Below are 24,371 nucleotides of genomic sequence, written 5' to 3'. Positions count from 1 at the left end.
ACACTTAATAAAGCCACTCAGGAAAACTCAGTCCTGCAGCTGTGTGTTTGTGTTACTGCAGTCTCCATTACAAGCTTTATACCTCTGGGACAACCATAAGTGAAATATACCCACATCCTCTGATGACCTCATTCATCTCAAATTTATCATAAAGCAAAGGGTTCTTTCTGATAAACAGAACGTGCAGTTATCTGATTTTTCTCCTTATCCTAACTCGAGCAAAATAAATTAGTGGTTTTGTTTAGTTTTACTTTAAAGAGCTGTACTACTGAATTATTCCATTTAAATTCAAAATATTTAAGTGCCAACATCTGGCCCATCTGCTGAGATGTGTTGTTAATTACTGGAGTCAGAAGGTTTTTGAAGAATAAAAGTAGGATTAGAGAGAACAGTATTTTAACAAAAACACAGTGACCACCATAGCTGCTGTTTCAAAGACTGATCACAAGCAAGCTGTACAGAGTACCTACATTCCACAGACCCTATTGCCCCCTACCACCAGCAATGTTCCTTCCTCACCCTATTACTATTTGCAATTTGCCATCGCTACTTACATTCTTCACAAACATGGGCCCACAAACTTGAAACACTACTAGTGTCAATGCTTTTATTTTTTAAATGAAAACACAACAAGGGATGCTGGACCAACAGCCCTGATTCAGATTTACATGCAATTACCACAAAATTTAAAGGTAGCAAAAGAACTACAAAAATATTTTGGATGCCCAAGGTTTGCCTCATTCAAAAAATTAGGCTAAAGGGCTTTAGTGCGTGCTGTTCAGTTTACTCTTTTGATTGCTTTACCACTATGTAAATCAATTTGTTAATGTTCCTTACAAAATGCATGAGCCAGTTATACTGACAAACACACAAAGCTCATTCGTAATTAGCAGTTAATTAGTAAGAAGGAACAGATGCTGTTAGAGTTTCAGCAGGCGAACAGGTTCTGTAAACAATGCTTATAAATCTAAATGAATTTATTAACCACAATGCAACTGTCAACATTTTGCTGGCAACCATACAAATATGGCGGAATCCCCAAAACATCTTTACAACATATTAATAATCATCGTGTCAACCAAAGTCTATCAGGCAGTCTCACTTGGTAACTGTCATAAACGTTCTACTTAATCTTGTTATGTCACTTCTTCCTCCTAATTCCTCACTCATGCCCTCAGAGGAAGAGCTGCAGCCACCAAAGTTAGCAGAAACATACAGACTCACCTCCAATAGAGAACAGCTCCTTAAAACAAAGACATTTGTGCCAGAGGAATGTTTGTTTGGCACTGATACCTAGAATGAGCTTCCATGAAAGAAGAACCAACACGCAATGCGCACAGCTTTGAAAGCAAATCTCAGTCCTGATGGATTTGCAGTAATTCTCTTTACTCCCATTATCATTCAATGAGAGATCGCGAGCATGAAGGCATCAGCAGATTTCATATACTAAAAATAACATAAGGTCAATTATTTCCACCCATCATTTATAAAACGATCCACTCAATAAGCCACTGGGTCATTCCATAGTTTTGGTGGGTCGTGTTTTTTTTTTTTTTTTTAATTATCAAGGGAAGATAGAGATGGCTGAGATAAAAAAGAATGCCTCTTAAGTATTTCTGTGTTGCAATACAGAGATAATCTATTAAAGTAGCATCTACATACAACAAGATCAGCCAAGGCTTCTGGCTAGGGGCCAGTTTTTAGCCTAAGGGCAACAGTGAAGATACCTTAGTGACCTCATTCCTGCCAATCTCTGCATGTCACATTGAGATGCCACCTTGATATATTACACCATTTCAGCACTGGAAAATTCTAATAAATTTTTTAAAGTCATATTATGGCTTTCTTTATTGATGTTCTCTTTTATACCTACATTGCTTTCGATCATTCCCTCCTCCTCTCCTCCAAAGCACTCTGACACCTCTCCACCATCTTCTGCTCTTGCTTCCAATATGCACAGGTTTTGCAATACAGCGCACACAGAAGAAGACAAGAAGACCAAGTGGATTAAATTCTCTGAAGTTCTGCATGGGAGACTGCTTGATTTTCCTTTTGCAGGCTGCAGTCCTACCTCCTGCCCTGCTGCAGGTGACTGAGAGCATCAGGGCTGGTGGAAGCCATTCTGTGTGTACATCGTGCACAGGGCAAAAGAGAATGGGGATGTTCAGAGCCTCAGAAAATGCCAGTCCCCTCTCCTAAGCCACTCACATTGGCTTGTTTCCTCTGGTAGGTTTTGACTGGTTTATCCTGAAGAGCAGCGTCTATTCCTTTAACAGTTACAGTCACAGCTTTGTTTGTTTCCCTTTTTTATCTCTGTTGTCTTCCATACAGGATGAATTCCTGCCTAACTTGTTCTGTAGGTGCTCACAGGCACTCTTTTCCCCCTAGTTTCCATTCTGTTCACACAGTTCCTGAAAGGATGCATACCCTGACCAACATACTACCCTAAGCAAAAGCTGGAATATCTCCTTTGGAATCCTAATGATGTGCAACAGCTATAATCACATCTGAACTTTCAGCTAGTCACACCCATGCACTTTCACCCTCTCTCTTAAGAAACGAACAACACAACTGCATTTGGATAGAATTAAAAAAGAGGAAGTAGTCACGAGCAACCTATGAGTTCTTACAGCATGAACTTGAATATCAAAACAAAAAATCTTGATATTTTTCCTTAAGTTGTTCGATACTTTTCCTCTTACCATTGCCTTACTTTTGCTCACTTTCTGAAGTCTGGTCGTATAAGTGGAATATCACTTTTGAAACTGCGTCCACTGCCGTAAGTGGACGTAATAAACATTTAAATATAATTCTTTATTAAGTAATTCAGTAATTATGTTTATGATGCGATGTACCATAAAGACAGATTTGTAAGCAGGGAAGAGTTATGAGCAAGAAAGCACCTCTCTACCACAAAACAGCAGCTTGTTACCATTAGGAGGATCCGAGAGGCTCCCACTGACTTCCATTGCAGCTTCTTAGGGTGAGAGGCAGTTAAAACATTGATAGGAAGATAATTTCTCTGAAAATTATATTAATAATGTCTCATTTATAGATCCTTAGAGGTACGAAAGCAATATGCACATCACTACAGAATTCAATTTTAGGAAAATAATATTACTGTAAGGCCACTATAACTCTTGAACATCACCTCAACCCCTACCAAACATTAACTGGAAACTGATAAAATAATGATTTTAACTTCATATGTGGAGCAACTGTACGCTGCTCACTTTGTCTTTGCATGCCTGAGACTGCCACTACAATTTTGCAGGGAGTAAGAGCTATAACAAGAGCAATTTATAGGATGGGAGACAGAAAACTTGCATTTTTAGGGCCTCTTAAATACTAAGCGGACATCAACTAAAAGAAATATTGTAGAAATTCAGTCTATATAGGAAAAAGACCCAAATCCCAGCTTTTCTCTGCAACTCTTGGACAACTCATGAAGGGAAAACAGTAGAACCCAGACAGTGGGAAGAAGTAGGGGCTTCTGTGGGACTTGGTGGTGGGAAGAGAGAAACTGCCTGAGTCTGAGGGGTGCTGAGGTTCCTGCCTCTGCCTTTGGCTAAGGGCCCAATGGGGCGAAATTCCCTTGGATTGACACAGGTAGCAACCTTAACTTCAGGCAGGGAGGGTTTAATGCTTGGAGCTTTGACAGTTGTGCCAGGTTTCCAACAGAGCAGTGCACTGAGCTGAACCGCACAGATTCACCGAGAGGAGGATACCAACAAAATAGTAGATCTTGGGCTTTATAGTTGACAAATCCCTGCATGCATTCGTTGTAACTGGATACATCGGAAAAAAAAAACAATTAATGACAGGATCTTCATTCTAAAAGAAATCCAGGAACCTTTATGTGCTATTTCATTTCAAATAGCTAGCACTACTGCTTTTTCTTGGGACAGTATCTGAAAACCACCAGCAGCACAACAAAATAGCTTTCACAATCAAATGAAACACTGCTGCAAGCAGGTGAATGAAAAGCTGGTGCTGTTCCACTGACGTAAGGGCACATTTGATCTAATTGGAAAAAATATTTCAAGTGCACTGGGAATAGTCACTGTTAACTGAATGCAACAATGAAAAAGGAAAAAAGAGCATGCAGACCCGAGGGAATTACCAAATCAATTAACAACTAATTCAGGAACTAATTTCTGTATTGCCTCTTAGCACAAAACTGTATCTTTAATTTCTCCTGCAATAAGCATCACCATGATAGTCCTAACACACTCTGACGCTTTAAATGAGTTTACAAGTATCTCTTTTTGATTGGCTATATAACATTATTTCTTCACAGTTCAATGCAACCATAGCCAAGCGTTCTGAAATATTTAATTATACTGGTAGCTACCAGTTAACAATTTACAGAACCACAGTGAGTACAAAACATTTTATAAGTAGTAATCAACTAATTAAAAACACAGCAAAAATGTGTATGTTCTGATTATAAACAATTGCAGAGGAATTACACAGAAGATTTCAGCACTGAGGATATTTGGCTAACACCCATACTCTTGTGTTTGTACAAGCATATCTGGATCCTGATTACTGTGATTAGACAGAAGTGTGACAGGGCAAATTACACCTCACAGCAGATATAAATAAATAAAAGTCTGCCATTTGCCTGAGCCTTGTCAGTCGTGTCATTTCTGAATTTTGGAAAGCCATTCTCCAGAGCCATCAACCCTGGATTGCAAAGAATTACTCAGAAGCCTCCAGGAACCTGAAGCAGCAGCAGCTTCGGTAAACCCTGTGCGGCAGAGAACTGAGCAGCAGCACATTGCAGTGGTCTGGGGCTCCATGTGAAGGAGCCTTGAGCTCAGTCTGCAGGCAGCGGCTATGCAGCAAGTCAGGTTACCGAGGAGTTGTCTGTCATTTAAAGCATGTAAATCCTGGAGATGTACAGGTCCTCCAGACATCTGCTGTTGGTTTTCTTTTGAAAGGCATTTGGCCACTATACGCATTAGCCATTCTTACTTCAGAACAGAGCTTGATGTTGCATGCAGACAGAAGAGCAATAGGGTGAGCCGTGGTGCTCAGCACCAGCCCAGGCCTGTTAACACACAAGCTGCAGCAGTGGGGAGCACCCTGCTCTCACTACACCAGCTTCTTCCACCCTGTCAAGTCAGATGAATTAAGCACGACAAGACGCTAAGATGGTTGCTTATTTGTACTCTCTTTTGGTCGACTCAAAGTAAACATTTACATTTACAAAACCTGCTGCAAAAAGCATTTGTTGTTCATGTCGATGGTGGCACTCAGGTCTGACACTTGCCTGCAGCACTGTGGAGCTCTTCAGCTAGTGAGAAGGATTAAGCAAATCAGTTTGACTGACTGGATGTGGCACACCGTCACTTTTCAAGTCCTATTTCAAAGACACTACCAGGCTCGCCAAAATCAAGGACTGTGCAGTGCTGAGTTATTCTGCACAAAAACCACACACGCTTTACTGTACACAGAAATGCCCTGTCTATAGCTAAAGCTTAAAGGAAAATGAGGTTAGGAAGGGGAAAAATAGTAGTCGAGAGGAGGCAGTAGAGGTAGGACTGAGGTAGGTAGCACTGAAGAGGGGAGAGAAAGGGAGCTGATCAGAAAAATTACTCTGAGCAAAAATCCCTTCTTCAAGAGAATGACAGCCACAGGGAATAAAGGTGTTTGTCCCACCTGTTTGAGCTAAAAGGTTACAAAAAGATAACTGGAGATTCACAGATAAGAAACAGAGGAGGAAATGCAAATGTATTGCTGAAGTCTGAACGTGCCTAAGGAAGGGAAACGGTGACAAGAAGCTGCTCCCTGCCTGCCCCTGTGCCATTCACCCACCACAGAATGCGTGCTTGGCTGGGCTGCAGGAGGCAAGCTGCTGGAGTTTACTAGCAAAATTTCTCTCCAGACAGCTATCAAGAGAAAATGCCAAGTCTAATAAAAGTGAAATCTGAAATAAACTGCTTTAAATTCTCTTTTTGTTACTGTGTTTAGTTTTGTTTTGTTATTTACTAACCAAGAGCCCCATCACTGATGCTGGAGCTCTGGGTGCCAGGCACACTTCCTGAGCTCACATGCTTGCAGCCTGGGCAGGGAGAAGTGCCCAGGTGGGAGGAGGCTGGAAAAACATCACGGAGAATTAAAGCAATGCCTGGTTTCTGCAAAATTCTTTCCATGGAGTAGTACATAGATAACGCACTAAGGGTGTTCATTAGCAAAAACCTGAATTAAACACAAATTCTGTACCTTGGCTTTCCTAAGAACATCTTAGAAATAGCACAGATTTTTTCCTTGGTTAGGAAATTTTTGGAAAATTGCTTCAGTTACACTCTAAGACAAGGACACTTGTGAAAGGATTGAATACTGACAATATAGCGGCCAGGCTTCAAACAGGAGTTGAAATTCTTGTGAGTACACAACTCGATTTAAAAGTCACCCGAAAGAATTGCTGATGAGGGATTACAAGTCAAAACACAACGCCTCAAATACTGCAGACGTTACGGAACCAGTGACATTTTTCATACAAAGTCTGACATTTGTTGAAAGCATTTTAACATTGCTTTTCCCAAGTTTACCACAACCTTCCATAAAATCTGGGCACACAGTACGAAGTTCTGGTTTTCTCTGTGCTCATCTTAAGGACAAAACCGCAACTCGTGCACCCAGGAACCAAACTCTCCGTCCTAAAAGCAAATCTGCCGTCCTGTGTGCTGACAGAACCCCACAGGTAACCCAGCCCTAAAAATATTTGCCATTTTTATTTCAGAGTAAAAAAGACAAAATACTTAATTTCATTCAAAGATTACTTTAATGTATTTATATATGCCACGCTAGTGGGCAAAGAAGGTCATCTGAAATATCACCTAAAAGTAAAGTCTGAATAAGATATTCAGCTTTCTCCATTAATATAGCCATTTGCAAACAGAGAAGTGAATGGATTTTGAAGTTCACCTTTGCAAGTCATGGATGGCAAATTTTTCGCTATGCCATCAGCTAATATTAAACATGAGAATATTTATTTTCAAGCCAGGCTTTATGTTTGCTGTCCCTATATGATGAATCTGGGAATGACGCTGGAATTTGGGGGCACAAGAAGCAGAGCACTGCTCACTGTAAGCACGGGCTTGGGTAACCTGTCAAAACACAAACCCGATCAAAGCTTTGGAGCGATAGCTTTTGGTAAAAGAGCAGTCAAGGTTATATAGTTCAGCTATATAACAACATGGGCATCCGTGAGAAGTGTAAATGCCAAATACGAGAATCTCGAAGCAGAAAGTCAAGGCAAGCTCTTGCGTATTTATTTACACTCTAGTCTGGGAGGGAGGGGGAGAGGAGAAAAAAAAAAGAAAATGCACACAGCTGCCATCCCAAAAACAGACCTCCCATCTGCCACCCACGATTTGCATGTCACCTTCTCCAGGCTCATTTGTACTTCATTAACTGCCATTGACTTAACAAGATTTATGCAAATGACACCATAGGAGCTCGCTAACTCCCACTGCAATCAAGTGATTATGTATGTACAATTCTCCACAGCAATGAAAAATTAATACATGACAAGCCCACTCACCGCTGAGCTGAGCTTCTTGCTTTTAGTTCTCTTGTTGTCATTTTTTTTTTTATTTGAATATGCCCTACTGCAAGACCACAGAAAACAAAGTAATCTTCCCAAAACGCTGCAAAAACCCTAACATGCTGGAAAGTATGTCACACCAAAACATAGAGCCTAATGCAGTCTTCAGAATATTCACTCAGGCTACCAGGAACAAGTCATCATTTTCAGACTACATGGTTTTGAGCACAGGATATTTCATACTGAGGAAACCATTCGGCCCAATTTTGCTTTTTGCATGAGAAATGCTATGGAAAGCAGCTGCAGCACATTTAGCGTGAGCTCCTCTTTCTCAGAAGTATGGAACTTTCTACGGATTTTAAATTTGGGCCAACAATGTTCCAGACAATTTTGGACTCCACCTGATCAGTTGAGGGTACGAAGATAGAAGCTGAGTAAGACAGCTGAAAAGCTGTCATTATGTTGAAAAAAATAATCATTTTAGGGTTAGATTGTGACAAATAAAATGAAGCAAAAGTGAAGTCTCCTATGACGCTCTCTAAAACATGAAAGGTATTAAACACAATCTTAGCATTCTTTTTGGAAAGTAATGGCATATCCAAAGTCCTCCAAGGATGCTGCCTCGGACTGCAAGGCATGTTGATGCTACCATGTAAGCAAAGCCTAGCCTCTCATTTTTGAGCAGTTTTCTTTTAGCTCCCCCCTAAGCTGACCTTCCTAAATTGACTTCACCTTAGAGTAGCGTGGCAAAAGTTGGCACTCGCTTTTTCAAAACATGCCAACTTTCTGTTGCTTAAATTTTGGGTTTCTGCTGGGAGCCATAAGGTTCTTCAAAATGATTTTAAATGGCTTAGCTGAACAAAACCATATTTAGCTGTGTAGGGAAAAGTAAGCTTCAGCATTTAAAAAGGAAAGAAAGAATAAGAAAATTAGCTCTTTTCAACCCGATTGCTTCAAATTAAAGTCAGGAAGGAGCGAGGTGTTCCCTTGCAAGGAACCAGACTGTGTTTATAGCTCTGTCTATTTCCCCCAGCCCCTCAGGAATTCAAGGATCCATAAGAGGAAAGAAGAAGCAGGTACAACTCTGCTTCTCTGGACTGGAAGAGGCAACAAGCACCAAACCAGCGGATACCCAATGCACATCGCTTTCTGTTCTGCTATGTGATCTGATTCTCAGACCAAAAGGGCATAGACCAAGTTGTCCATGGGCTGACGCAGCTCTCGCAGCTGTCCAGGTTGGTGTCTGGGTCACAGAAAGGCTGTGGTACGGAATTCTAAGCAAAGGGGTAGTTATGCTAGCACAGCTCACTTAACAATGCATGTGCACATCTAGAGAGCAACCAGGAGAGCTGTGAAACGCCCCTAGAAAAACCAACAGTGCTCCTCCACCAGTTTAAACAGTCTCCAAATACCAAACAGTATCACTTTGTGATACACCAGCCATAGCCATGCTGGACAAATGGCAGCAACAGATCTGATCTCTGAACAAAATGCGTAGTGATGAGGACCTTCTGTCTGTTGCTCATCTCACCACGCAGTCTGCTTTCTAGTGAGCTGAGATTTCTGAACACTTATTCGGTGCTCTCCCCACCACACAGAAACACACTTGTCTAATATCATTTCTTCCCCTCCACTTCCGTGTACCCCTCAAGCTTGGATGATTTTTCATTTTTTCTCCTTGAAAAGAGAACATTTCCAATCTCCAGTTAACTTTTCTTCAAGTTGGGAGATATTGTTTCTGATTTTTGGAACACCCTGGGTAGATAAGAACAACCTACAGTGAGGCAGCACAAAATCTATCAGAAAACTAAGCCACTGACTTCACCATCTCAATAGTAAGACTTTTCTATTAGCTGTTCTTGAATTGTTCTTGAATTACTGTTCTTTTTTCAAGTGCCAGTGAACTGAGAACACGAAACACGTTGCATCTCAATTTCAACACCAACCTTCCTATGGCTTTTAAAAGAAAAATATTTAAATGTGCTAACAAGCTCAATCAACAGAAGAGAAGCACCAATCTGCCAGTGTGAGCTCGGACTTACCGCCTACACCAGAGGAACAACCTCACCAGCAGTTCTTAAGAAGTATTACTGCCATGCACATACCCAAAGCACCTCCGAAGGAAAAAACAAAGTACTGATAACGGGTATTAAAAAGGTCAGGTCATTGCCTCCCTTAGAAGATGAGGGTATGTGCATGAAGCTGGCAAAGGCACCTTGCTCAAGAGCAGCTTCAAGAAGTCATGGGACATTTAATGTAACTGGAGGTGACTCGTAATTGCAGCATGGGATGGTGCAGCAATGTGACTTTCAGGCTAATAGGAGGAAAGACTGGAAAATACGGGGACAAAGATTAAAAAGAGTCTTTTAAGAATGTAATAAGAAAGCTTTTCCACAGCAACACTGTGAATACTACCATCTGCATTCAGCTTCTTGAAAGGAGATTTCTCTTTCTATTCACTGACCATTTGTCACTGAAACATCCTGATGGAAGGGGATTCTCATTGAAAGCAGCACAGTAGCATGACATATTACTGAAGTTTTTAGGTCCGAACATTCCTTTTCACATCCCTCTGCCTTATTCACAGTTAATGCATCAAATGCAACAGAGATCATCTTTTCTAGCAAGAATTTCTACTTCCTCAGAGAAATCTCCAAATATTTTGCACCCATAGAACATACCAATAACAGTCAGATCAGCAATGTAACTCATCACCACCTCTATCGGTAAGAGCGATCTGAACAGTGGACAGGAGAAAGCTTCCCCAGTGCCTAATTTCAGAGCCTTTTCAGATGGTGAAAGATGTACACTAGCTCAAAACAGTATAATTTGTAATCAAAGGCCACTTCAAACTAACATATGTATTTCAACTGCGATGAAACATTGTCAGTACACATTCCCATTTCCACTGGAAATTATACATTTCTAATTTAAAAAAAAAAAAGTTTTGTTTTTTCCTCCTACTCTATCTTCTTTTAATCCACAAATAAAGCAGGAGTGGGAGGGAGAAATTTTCAATATAGAAATCCAAAGGGATTGTAGAGGATCTCTTATTTAATTGTGCTGTAGCGTGATCACACTTAAAATGATTATCTGACCTCTCCTACAAGTGTATTTTTATACAAATTAATTTCATTCTTCTTTTCTGGAATGGTGTATGTACACTTCAAATAAATACTGGGAAAAGCATGTTTCTCATGTATTTATTTTTTATGCTCAGCTGCATTCACAGTCCATTTTGTTTAATTAGCATTACCCAGAAAAATCCAGCCGGTCTAACTCATCTCACAGCACACAAAAGCTGCAGAAAAAAATCGTAGCTTGTTTCACGTGCCCGCAATCACCTCCTCTGAATGCTGACCCAAACACGGAGCTTATCTGGTGTCACACTGCTGTTCAGAATTGCTGTGTTTGACTAAAATTTGTCTCTTAAAGATTCACAGACATGACTAAGCTTCTGCTGCCTGATGGCCCCAACAAGTCTGACTGCTCTGAGAAAGGAAATCGCTACAAGTAAGAATACAAAGCCATCTCCCCCCTCCTCACCCCCAGCATAAAACAATATACACAGAACCTCTAAAACAGCACCACCAAACAGGGGACGGGGGGCTCCTTGACAAGATGAGTCAGGAGCCGAGTTAAGGTTTAGAAGCACAGACTGGGAAGAGGGAAGTGAGAATCTGGAAAGCAGCAAAGCAACCAGAGGGAACTGAAGAGAACTGTGCGGGAAGAAAATAAGCTGCTTCACTTGGCACTCGTGCTGCCTGCAGCACAGTAAGTTTTTAGGTCCGAACATTCCTTTTCACATGAGCACATGAAAGCAAACACTTGCAAACACTACTGCAGAAACCATTTGTAAAGCCTCCCATGCAAATGCTTAGAGCAGTGTTCTTAACTGCATGAATTCAGCGTAATTTAATTTGAAAAAGTAAATGATCTCATTTACCCAAACACTTTGCATTAGATTCCAGTATTACTTTTGCCCTTCAACGAGTGTTCAGAGCTACAATTTAGCATTCAGTTTCTGGGCTAATGAAAGTGCATCTAGGCTAGTAAAACAGACCCAAACAAATCCGTGAATTCAAGTCCTGTTGTGTAATGAGGAAGTTTAATTAAGGCCACACATTACAGCTGTAAATGTTCTCTTATATAATAAGGTCTAAATGAAACTGAACCTAATCAAAGTTACAATTCCTTCATTAGCAAATTACAAACAAGAGTGCACAGCTGACACACCGGCTATGATTATCACAACTAATTGCCTTGTTGTTACAAACCAGCCTGAAACTGTGTTCAGATGTCCGTCTGCGATAGCAAATTAGGGCCACATCAGGCTATTTCTGCCATCACAAGGGGCTCTTGTGCGGCGCGCTGATTTCCCCCCCGTCAAATGGGCAGTGCGCGGCCCAATCAAAGCCGGCTCTACAAAGGCAGCCTTTGAAGCCAGCGCAGCCGAGAAACGCGCTCCATATGCAGGCCGGCAGACTGCACTTCATTAGGCCTGTTGTCACATTTTCCCTCTTCTTATTCTAATGATCCTATTTTAATACACATAGGAACCTCTCCTAATTGATGTCAAGTGAGTGACTTCCACATTCATCACTGGAGCACATCAAACAAACCTTGGCGCACAGGCTGGCCCCGGAGCGCTTCAGACCCGAGGTGCATCTCCAAGCACGGCAAGGAGAAAGTGCCTTGCGTACCTGCTTAATTGGGATCGCACGGCCACTCCCGATGCTGTCCGTTCTGCTCTCCAGGACCTTCTTCTCTTTGTCTGGGTCACTCCCTTTCCGAGACTGCAGAGCAAAAAAAAAGTTTTTTTTTTTTTTTTTTTTTTTTTAACCAACTGAAAAAAGTATTTTGACACATAAACGTACTGAAAGCAGGAGGGGGAAAATCTACAAAAGTACGTGACAGTCCCAAAGTTTGAATGAATTTGAATACCTAATTACCATTTCTAATTTTCAGCCCTCCACTTGTTTGAAATAGGATTTGGGTTTCAAAGAGTTCCAGCCTCGCTGCCTGAAGAGCCAGCAGATAAGGGCACGTGTTGCTCAAGTTTCCAGCACCACTCGAGGAAGACTGCACCTTCTCATTAAGAAAATCTGATACATATATTTTTATATATAATATAATTAACTAATATCTGTGTGTTTTCAAAAAGGTTATCAGCTATTTAAAACCATGATTTTATGACACTGTCTCTGATTGTATTAACTTTTTTCTCTGATCATGCTAATTCTCAGCTCTTCTTTTACTACTTTTCCACAGTAAGAAAGTTGGAATTTCAAGAATAGACAGCGACTGAGGTTGAAAAACATTTTCTGAACAGTGAGAAGAAATATCAACATGAGGAAAATTAAATCAATGTTTAAAACTAGACTTGGCTTTCTCTAAAGCCTCATTCTCTCTTACCCTACGGAGTAAGCTCACAGCGCTTCCTTCGTGACTCTACAGGAATTTTAAGAAGTCAATCAGATTCTGGTCGATTATTGTGAAAGAACACACAAGTATAATCATTTTGACAGATTTATTTTACTTAAAAAAAAAAAGAAAAAAGAAAAAAAGGAAGAGCTGAGAGTCATCCTCCTTAATAACTGCTCTGACAAGTGACAACTTCACTCCATTACTTTTCAATAGGAACATTACTCACACAATATTGAAAATGGGAAAACATTTTCATGCGCTTTTCAAATCACAGATGATGTATGAAACGAATGCATTTGCAGTGTCCAGTGCCACAATGAAAAGCTAATGAAAACCGGAGCAATACAAGACACCGGGTTTGATTTTCAGCATAAAGGGATGTTTGAAAAACAATGACGTCGGGAATGCCATCGGGATGGCGGACAGTTAATACCTGTTTTCTGTATTGTCCCATTCGGCAGGCGGAGGGATGGAAGGAGGAAAATGCCCCAAGGAGTTGCTTTAGGGAGCAAGGAGAGGGAAGGGGAGGGAAAAAGCCCACGGAGAAGACTTCAAGTAACAGCGTCCTAAGCAACACATTTACCCAGCGGGGAGGCTGTGGTCTTCCCGGCTCTGCCGGGAGCAGGCTCCTATCACTAGTTACTATGGTTAGGGGCAATGGAATGACATGGCAGGGAATTAAACAAAGAATAAATGAAAGAAAGCAAAACAAGTGGGAGGGATGAAATCCAATGTTCAAGATCACTATTGTTCCTCTTCCTTCAAGACAGATTTCTGAATCTGAAAGTGCCACTTCCCAATAATAAAACACAAAACAATACTTCAATAGCGCAAAGCGGCCGCAAGTGACATTTTAAAGAAACTCAATGAAGGTAGCCAAATCTTTGGGAGGGAAGTTGTCAACTTGAGTGTTTCTTTTTGTCTTTCTTTAAAATAAAGAATAAAAAATCCCATCTCTGAAAAGCAATCTAAATACTATGCACTAATTTATTTATTTTTAAATCATCACATCTTCTCTTCCATAAAAGTAACTGCAGCAGAAAAGAATGCTGTACAGAGCAGGGAAATACTTGAAATCAAAATGTTGTCAAATACTTAAAGTACAGAAATCTAGGAACAGATGTTAGTCAAATCCTTTCTAGCTGCTGGTAATCACAGTACAAACAATTTTCAATGGGAGAATTGTATCGGGCTCCACTGAGTATAAAAACAAATCATGTAGTCAAACAGAGAAGTATCCTACTCTTTCCTGCTTTTGCATTTATAACACATCCATTAGACTCTAAACCACACTGGATCAACATTTGCTAGGATTTTCTTTGATGTCACGTTTACACATTATGTAATTCTATTTAGAACTTCTTTATGGCAAACCACAGAAAGTCCCACAAAATTAAAAAAAAAACCTGCCTGAATGCCATTTGACCTATTTTCCCTTTGCACCAGAAGTCATACACAGCCTTACGTCAACACTAAACCTTTCCCAAATCAGAGCTGAGAAATGAGATTGCTTCCAACCCAGGAAAATGCAGCACCAGAGCTTGGGCACAGCCAGAATCCTGCATCCACAATTCGGAGAGCCCCAAGAAGTACCAGTACAAATCTCTAATATACTGAGCTAGAGAGGTTTATTTAAGTTTTAAAAAGGTCACGACTGCAAATCTGCAATCATGTAAGATAGGTAATATTGCTATGTGAATGGAGCTGCCTCTCACTCTACCTGAAGTTCGCTCAGCCCAGATGAAATCCAACAAGTAGTAACTATCAGTGCTTTGCTGAAGTGTAAATCCTCACCTGCGCTGCACATTACAGTTCAGATGTCCCTATCTGTACCGCGCAAAAACAAGATATTTACCCTTCTGCTTTATTTGATCTATTTTAAAGCCTAAGTAGGTAGTCTCCTATTGCAACGATAGCTTGACAGAAAATATTAGTATTCAACGAAGTCATAACGATTAGATACCACTTATAATGTGCTTCAACAAGAACATGTTTAAAATGCTCAGTCCTATTCCAAATCAAAAGCTGTAAGAGATTAAAGAAAAATCACATCTTTCAGCTTAACCCGTTTTTTCTTTCAATACTAAAAGATCCCCATGGAAGAAATTAAACATATTACCTGTGCTACTTAACAAGGGTCAGTCTGCAATTAAACAAATGCAAGTGATACAAATCATACGTAACAGTCTAAGAAACAAGCACAGCGAACCAAACACAGCTAACTGAAATATTTTCGGTTTCACATTTTGCTCTTAGCTCAACAGGACATCTATTTATTTACAGACGACTCAACGATTTGTTCAGTTCTGTAATTCCAGGTTACAGCTTGGTTGACATGGCATGAGACTGGTGCTATGAGCATACTTCAGGACAGGGATTACATCATATTCAGTATGACCACACCAGCACTCCTGATTCACCCCCAATTTTTCCCAAGCTATCTGACATTAAGACAACTACTGGCATCCTCCGGTGTTAGGAAAGACGGTTCTCCCTATGCTACTAGTTATAGCAAACCTGTCTGTTCAATCTGTTCGTAACACACACAGATGATTTCATATTCCTCTCAGACCTCTTCCTTGACTGCAGATGGGTATGTTTCTCTTTATTCACTTTCTCAAATTTACACCTACTCCAATATAAATCACCCACAGTTTTCCAGATGTCAACAGCATCTGAACAGCCCTCTGAGTGCTTGATGCACACTTGAGGCAGGAAATGGTCGGCACACGCTCCGACAAAGCTCTGGTGGTCTCAGCTCCGCTCCCAGATTTATGGCTCGGCTCTCTGTTTCTAGGATGACACTGACATCTAGTGGATTTAATAACTCACGAGTGCTCCTCAGCACGAGTCCTGCAAACGGCAGGGAAATCCACACGCCACTGCTATAAAACCTCTGTCAAAATGCAACAAGTTCTCATCAGACACTCACTTCTGCATTTTTTCGGGGGGATTAAAACTACCTAAAAAAAAATAATCATTTTAATTACTTTTTAGGAGTTTGAAGATCTAAATCAAAATATCACCGGCAAGATGGGCACACCAAGTATGACCTATGAGACTCTGCGCTGTCACTCAGCGCTCCAAAACCAGGACAAAATTTTTTAATTACAAAGGGCTGAGAGATCAGACCTTGTTTAGATCACAGGGGAAAGCTTTCAACATTTCTCTTAGTGCTTCTCTGGATAAAAGTGAGGAGCCGACCAGCGTTTATAAGTGAACAGGACATCAGCTTTGGAATACAAACTTTTTATGATAACAGGGAAGACACGGCTGGCCAAATGCAACTCCCGCATAGCTGCGGTCACCAAAGAGCTTGCATGCGAGCCCCCAGGAATTCTGCATTTGTTAGAAAGCATGGTTAGACGTGTCAAAAAACTGATTACAAAACCACGATTACACCCAGAATGCTATCCCAAAGAATTCAGCAGGACTGCTAAAACAAGGAAATTATCACTCAAAGCTTCATTCTTGTTTCCCAAAGCATTTGTGCATAGCAAAGATCAATCAGAGTGGATTGGTTGAAGCGTTTTGGTTTTTTGTTTTTTTTTTGGTTATTTGTTTGTTTTTTGCCTCTCAATGAAGCAAAACCCAGATATCCTAGGAAGGAAAAAAAAAAAAACATCATTTTCATCTCAATCATATCTTTTAACTCTGGGAAAGTGAATTTAGACATAAGTAACGAAAGGATCACAGGGCAGTTATTTTCCAGCACCCCGTGGAATTCCCATGGAAAACACTGACAGCTCCCTACAAACACTGGATACCTCACAAGGAAGCCCCAAGTCAGCAGAATTATTCAGCACCAGGACAGGGTTTAGGAGCAGAGGCCCAGCTTTGTCTTTGGTCACTGAAGATGACCAAAAGTGTACTGAGGAAACCTAGGCAGATATTAGAATCAAAGTCAGACAAAGGCTCAAGAATTCATCTGCTGGAATTCCCAGCATGGTAACTTCACTGTTTTAGCCTCCGTTTAAATCCTCAAAGAGAACAGCCCCATTGTCATTCTAAACTGCTTTTGTTTACAAGCCTACAGATCCATCTCACCACTCCTGTCTGGATTAGACCAGCTCAACTCAATCGGGTTGAAGTTCAGGCCATCCTCACAGAGCACGACTAGAAACACAGCAACAGTCTCTTCCTTGGCTCACTCACCGTGAAGAGGTTGGATCGACGCTTGGACTGTTTACGGACAGGAGTTGGTGTGTTGGCAGTGGGAGGAACATCAATCCGTAGCTCCTTCTGGCTGGTGCTTGGAGTTGATGGGACAGAGGAGGAATAATCACTTAAACTCCCTCCTCCATTACTGGTCTGCAAGGATTAAAGTTAGTTTTAAACAGTGGTACACTGCTTTCAAGAAATTGCAATCCACAGCTGCATCTTACTTAGTCCTGGTACCTGAGAATAGCAGCCTAAGCTTAGGAACACAGTAGGCCTGCCCTACTGCCACTTTTCCACACGGTTCCATGGCAGGGCTTTAAATACTTTTTCCATGCCTTCATTTAAAAAAAAAAACCTAAATATTTCTGTTGATGTGGCAGGCACATTGCCATTCTACACAATATACTCCTAGCTGGGTATAAACAATTCCATTTGTTAGAGTAAGCAAAACACTGCGGAAAGGCTGTAAATTTTATTTTTCTACTTCAAAATTGGTAAGCCAAATTCTGCCTCAAACCTAGAAAAAATATCTAGTGCAACAAAACTGCATAGCTGGACTTAATCCTAGTCTGGAATCATCAGTCCACTGAGAGCTAATCAAGAAAATGAAAAAAACAACCCACCAATGCTGTAAAATGGTTCCTGTAGTAATCGGTAGCTCTTAAGACATTTGCTGAAGCCATGAAAACCATTGGCACAGGGATACAGAGCTTAAAAGACAATCCAATTTAATCAAAGCAGCCCAAATGTGAAGTTACATCATAGTCTCCTAAGAAATTAAGTAGTCACTCAGTAAGCCTACAGAACAATTAATGAACTGATGCCACAAGTGACTAATAGCAAAAAGGCAAGGAAAACAGACTGGAAAAGTACCAAAATGTGATTAATGTTTTGATTTTTTTATTAGATATAACAAATGAGTATTAAAAACATCATTAAAAAGGATGCAGAGGTAATCTACAAAGTACAATTTTTTTCCTATCACGTACACGTGCATCCTCTGAGGATATGCATGCTATGTGTAGTGAGTGGGGACAGAGGCAAGGCAAAGATGGAAAATTCCACAGGCTTTTGGAGAAAAGCCCGATGAAACAGCAGCAGCGCGCAGAAGTTCTGGACAACAACTCCAAGGTAACTTATGGAAGGGGAAATGATCTGTGATGCTCATAAAAAGGTGAAAGAATATGTTTGAAGCAATTGAGTTTCCTATAGGAAGTGAGAAGGTAAACGAGAACGAGAAGGATTTTCCCATGGCACTAAACACAAGGCAACTCATTTTAATTGCTGTGGCTAGGAATTCACCAGGTAAAGTTGCTTCACAGGAAGCAGAAGGCAGCAGTCCAGTGTCTTCTCTTTAGCACTGCCCTTCGCTAGTGACACAGAGAGCTGCCATATCCTGCTTGGGAGGCACCAGCACTACGACAGCACTTCTCATAACACACCCCTCAGAGGTCAGAGCAAAGACCAGGACCTCAAGCAGAAGGGAAGACCTCTGAAGGAGAACCAAGTAGGAGACAATTCTTCTTTGCATCATCCAGCTAACATTCCTTTTAGTGATTTCAAGCTTTTCTTTGGTGTTTGTCTTTATTCTTTATTTTCTTTTAAAATTCAAGAAGAGAAAGGTACAAATAAAGAGGCATGAGTCCAGAAGCTCACGCTTGCACTGAAGTGCCAATCAATACAGCCACAAAGCCAGGAGAATCACTCCAAAAGTCACTACATGCAAACATGTTCCTCATAATCTGCATGGCACGTTAGCATTTACAATTAATGAAACAAACTTTTTGATGGAGAAAATTGTCCCTTTTTCCCCTTAAGAAAAGGATATGAAATGTCATCTTCCCTTCCTTCTGACTGAGTTAGAGAAGGGCTGCTGTCAGGAAGCCAGAAGTAGGGGTAATGAAGAAACAGAAGATCTGACTGTGGTTTTCCTACAGTGTTTTCAGGTACAGGGAGAAAGTAGCAAGCAGAATTTGGAGGTGATCCAAGTGAATAAAACAGAAGAGTAAGAGCTGGAATTACCATCTTTAGTGTCCTAACAGCAAGCGATAATGAGCAATGAGCAGAACTACATGGGAAGAATTGGCCTCAATTTACCCCACATTCACTTTCCTTTCTCTATGGCATCTTGCTGAGACAGCAAGTAAAAGGTCAAATGGACAGAACAGTAAATAACCTGCAGGAAAACACACAACAAATCTGTGAAAATCAGAGATTACCCCTCCGAAGAAACACAGGAAGGGCTGTGGCAGATGAAGGAAGGTCTTCAAGGAGAACATCTGAAAACTCAGCAACTATGAAAGAGCATTTAGAAAAGGAGACCAAAGATGCTGAAACAAGTAATGGTCTAAAGGAATGGCTTTTGGACCACAGTGGTAAGGACCTACTGCCCTCTTTGCTATGACAGAACCAAACTGAGGAGGGAAAAGAAGGAAATTTAAGCAAGTAACGAATAACAAGAACTGAAAGTTCTGAACACATCTAAGATTAGAACCATACAGCTGAAAGGCTCAGTAGATAGAGGAAGGAAAAAAAAGATGACAATAAGCAACGAAGATGGTGGGAGAAAAGAAGAACGATCATACCTCAAGAATTTAGAAGCCTCTTATACAGGAAGGACAGTTAAACAGCACGAAGAAAGGACTAAAATACACTGATGACAGGATGCGAACCACAAGTTCTTGAAAACAAAGGAGTGTAGCTACGTTTCTGTCTCATAATATTGAAAAACTTGACTATTATGCATCTCTACCTTTTTGCTAACTAGAATGAGATAACTGTGGTGGCTTAACAAAGCAGCTCATCAACACTACAGCATGCTCTTATTCCCTGTCCTCAAAGAACAGGGGGAGAAAATACAATGAAAAAGGTTCACAGGTTGAGCTAAGGACAGGGAGATCCCTCACCAATTGTTCCCATGGGCAAAAGAGACTCAGCACAGGGAGATTAACATAACATATTGCCTACTGCTAACAGACTAAAGCAGTGAGAACGGAAAGCAAACAAGAACACCTTCCTCCACCTACTCTCTCCTACTTCCTCTCACCAAGTGGCACAGGAGAATGGGGCTGCAGGCAACCCATAATGCTCCATCTCTGCCACACTACCATGGTTACTCCCTTCCCCTGCTCCCTGGGGGTCCCTCCCATGGATTCCGTCCTTCCCCAATTGATTCTGCATGGGCTTTTGCCAACACAGCTCTGCACCACAGGGCCATCCTCAGGCACTGCTCCAGCACAGCTCCAAGTGCAGCAGCTCCTGTAGGTCTTCCGCTGCACTGCAGGCTCCTCCATGGCTGCATGTGGAGATGTGTTCCAGGTGGTGCCCATGGGCTGCAGGGGGACAGCCTGCTCCACCAAAGGCCTCTCCTGGGCTGCAGGGAACTGCTGCTGCATGCCTGGAGCACCTCCAGCACTCACCTTGGTGGCTGCAGGGCTGTTTCTCTCACATTTCTCACTCCTGTCTTCAGCTGCTGTTACAAAGCGCTTTTCCCTTTCTTAAATCTGCTCTCTCAGAGGCACACCCAGCATCATTCATGGTCCACCTCTGGCCAGCATTGGGCCCCTTCTGGAGCAGCTGGAGCTGGCTCTGATCTGACCTGGAGCACTGCTGGGCTCCGCTATCCCAGCAACCAAAATCTCAGGATCTAAACCCAGTACCTTACACCACTCACCTCTGTCAGAAACGTATTTAATCACCATCATCACTAAAATACATATTCATCATATTAATGATACAATCTTCACAACCTTCAATTACATCAACAAACACAATTCTCCACTCAAAAAATCAATAATAACATAGCCTCAGTGCCAACAAAGGAGAATACCTTACAGTCCACCACTTGTCCCTTCACCACATGACAGCACAAATTCTCCACAACTGCTATAACATCTGGCAACATGCAGTCCAGGTTTTGCCTGTTACCTCTCCCAGTCAACATCCTTGACTCCAGTCCCCCAAGTGCCCCAGCTGGGCACGGCAGCTTCACATCCATGGGCAGCTCAGCTGCACCACACCGCTCTCCCACTCCTCCTCCTCAGCGGGATCTTGCCACAGAAAGCAAATGCAACAACAAAGATTTATATCCTAAGCACAATAAGGATTCTGTAGAGTTTTACTTTAGTATTTTCTCATCTTACAGGATCATTTTTATACTTGTTGCACTGATGTACAGTCTCAGGATTTTGAAGTGATTTGTTTTCCTGGAGTAACTCCTCAATGATAATCCATGTTGCACATTCTAGTCCTCCAAACACAATGATCCTATACAGGCTCCTTCTGTAAAAGAAGTCCTGTTGGCAGTGTTTCCCTTCACACACACCTACCTCCACTGGGCTTCCAATAGTCTAAATAAAATTCTGATCCTGTTTCAAAATACACCATGTCAAGTCCAATGACTGCAAAAAAAAAAAAAAAAAACCTACTTCAATGAAATACTTCAAAGAAGAAAATAAATAAATAAAAACAAAGTCTTCCACAGAATAAATGCCTAACTACCAATACTGAAGAAGCTCCAACCCCTAGCAAGACTGCCAACAATTAGCAAATAAAAAGAGCCTCATGGCTACACTGATACACTTCAACAGGGAGAATGAGTTTGGCCAGAACAAGCTCTGACATGAATTACAAATTAAAGCCTGCACAAACAGAAGCAATGAAAAACACAACCAGACAAGCATTTTGGAAGCATATCCTTGGTAATATCTGAGGCTAATACACTGAAAGAAAAAGTGAGTGGTCTCTGTCAGATTGTTTGCACCAAATAAGAGAGCAGTGACCTCACTATATTAAAATTTTAGAAAGCAACCGCCTGCAGCCTGTATGCAAGCATTTAGAAACAAGGATACTGGAGCGAAGTATTGAATTTCAGACACATAGCAAATAAATACAATCTACAGAATTTAGCATCCAAAGCCATAAAAATCAAGGTAGTGAATGTGAAGAACAATCTTCCTTACAACACACACATACAACCCAACGTGTATCAAATATAAACCCATTTGCTAACTGTAGACAATCCAGCCAAATTTGTGGCAATCAAAACCAATCAAGTAAGTACTCTTACACACCTTAACATTACCTTTTCAATGAGGTTTTTCCACTAAGCTGCTTTCAAGACATGAAGATACCTGAGAAACTGAGAAATCAGTACAACGGCCATTTCTCTGCATTGCTGCTTTAACCAGTCTTGGTCAACCAAATGGACCTAGTTAGCCTCAGTAGAAGCATTTATCATCCCTGTTCAGCTATCTTGGCTGATGGATTTACTTTTCTGCCTGTAGCAAGGCAGCACATCTACTCAAACGTGCCAGGCTTTTGGATGTACCCAGTGCAACATTATCTTTTTTCCTGCTAGGAAACGCACAGCCTGATGGTAGCCAATGAACTTCTACATGTTTTTGCAGAAAAGCCTGAAAGTCTTTCATTTCAGGGATACGTTACTTCTAGAATGCATCTTGCATGAATGGCCAATACTCCATTTCCAGAATATCTCTAGCATCCGTACACACATAAATCTTTACTATCATGTGGACAAATGCTGTAAGAGACTCAAGGTCAAGGTAACAAGCACAGATTTAGCAGATATTTGTCACTACACTGTTACAAGACAAAAGCAACTCAGATGAATCTCACTCTGGTATCGTGTCCAATTTTGTCAGTTCAGTGCAGCTACCTCAAATGTAAACAATGCCAATAGGGACTATAAGGCTTTTAAAACCTGTAATGAGATTCCTGTTGATACCTTCTTAAAAAAAATAGAACACTGTTCACAGTTCTGCGCTGAAAAAGGATTAAACCAGTCCAAATCACACACTTTCATGAATGTATTTCAGCTTTTACGTATTTCAGGACCACCAGTAAACAAACCACTGAGTTTACCTTGCATGTCAGGAGCAGAGCTGTGACCTGCATTAGCAGAAGGTTGGACTTATCTTAGCATTTGCTAGGGGCATGTTCCTTACGAGACAATTACACAAAGGCTGCACAGTATTCACCTTGTAACTTAAAGAAACATACACAGTAAAAACATCAGGCAAAACCAATAAATGACAGCATAGGAAGAATAAAGCTGAACTTTCTCGTCTTATCAAGTTACCCTGAAAGAATGGAATCAATGTTTTTCTGCTCTCTAGATATAACAGGACACCCACCAAGAAAAACCATCCCTAACCACCGCTTGAGGAGAAAATGAAAGCAGCAGGTACTACATCTAAACAGATGAGATTGCCAGAGCTTCAGGGAACCCAGAAGCAGTTGGAATAAAGCAAACCTTGATAAAAAGCAGAGATTACATACTCTATGACAGAAGACATTTGGTTTCTGCACCTTCTGTTCTTGGGGAAAGGAAGGAAAAGTGCATTTCTGCAGAAATACAGAAGTGTCATGGAAAATTCTCTAGTCAGGACATTTTTTCTCTGCTCACTTGTGTACAGTGTTGTTCTTGAAAGTCCCATTATCTCTTTCTTTTATCTGACAACACTATAGGTAGGAGTCCAATTTATTCAAGGGATTTTGGTCATACGCAGGCACACATCCAAAGATGGATTGAAGATGAAACTGTTTAGTCCTTGCCTCAGCAAAAGCCAGAAAGCTTTGATTGTGTTGCCACGGAATACAAATTTTACACTGGATTTCAAACTTACACCCAGATAAATGAGTCCTGAGATTTCAGTATGTCTAGGCCTCCACAGTAAGACCAAAGACTGGAAAACAATACAATGTAACCTCGTCCTTTGGGACTTATTAGGAATTGTTAATTTAAGGAGCTTTTGCCTTTTCTTGTAATGAAAAGGTAGAGGAAAGATTAGATTTATCCTGTCAGATCTATCACACTGATGGAGCTCAAGACTGAGTACCAAGAGAATCTTAAGACAACTTGGCTAAAGTAAGCTGGCACATCCAAAGAAAGTCGTCAGTGAAACTACTAACAACTTTTAATTAACAATGTGACAATAGGCTTCAATATTGCAGTTGCAGCAACTGTTTTATGAACTATAGGAAGATCAAGTCTGAACCTGAAATTTAAAATGACCTTAGAAAGGAAGAGATAAAAACAGACTTTACAAAAGCTAACAGGAATATTAATAAGGTCTTATGGGGAACTAAGAAAGGAAGAAAAAGTACACCAATAGACAAACTGAAATTTAACATTTGAGTCCTGCAGAACACACTTCCCTATACATGTGTACTGTGCATGTGAGTGAAGGGGAATATATACATA

At 40.9% G+C, this 24,371-nt stretch overlaps 1 protein-coding gene across 6 annotated transcripts in view; it reads right to left on the bottom strand.

Moving 5' to 3' along the window:
* AGAP1 (ArfGAP with GTPase domain, ankyrin repeat and PH domain 1) overlaps positions 1-24,371 on the bottom strand; it is a 334,310-nt gene that overhangs the window by 159,873 nt on the left and 150,066 nt on the right. For 4 of the 6 annotated variants that reach the window (XM_021400246.1, XM_021400245.1, XM_021400243.1 and 1 more), the window contains exons 8-9: positions 17,141-17,296; positions 12,262-12,354 (exon numbers count right to left, since the gene is read on the bottom strand). The exons of 1 other annotated variant lie outside the window; for it this stretch is intronic. In XM_021400246.1, the coding sequence (XP_021255921.1) occupies positions 12,262-12,354; positions 17,141-17,296 (249 nt within the window). The remainder of the gene's footprint in view (positions 1-12,261; positions 12,355-17,140; positions 17,297-24,371) is intronic. One more of the 6 variants, XM_021400242.1, reaches the window with a different exon arrangement.

Source organism: Numida meleagris, chromosome 5, assembly GCF_002078875.1.
Source record: "Numida meleagris isolate 19003 breed g44 Domestic line chromosome 5, NumMel1.0, whole genome shotgun sequence".
Classification (NCBI taxonomy): domain Eukaryota; kingdom Metazoa; phylum Chordata; class Aves; order Galliformes; family Numididae; genus Numida; species Numida meleagris.
The sequence above is the reverse complement of the archived record's forward strand: the minus strand, read 5'-3'. Positions and strand labels throughout refer to the sequence as shown.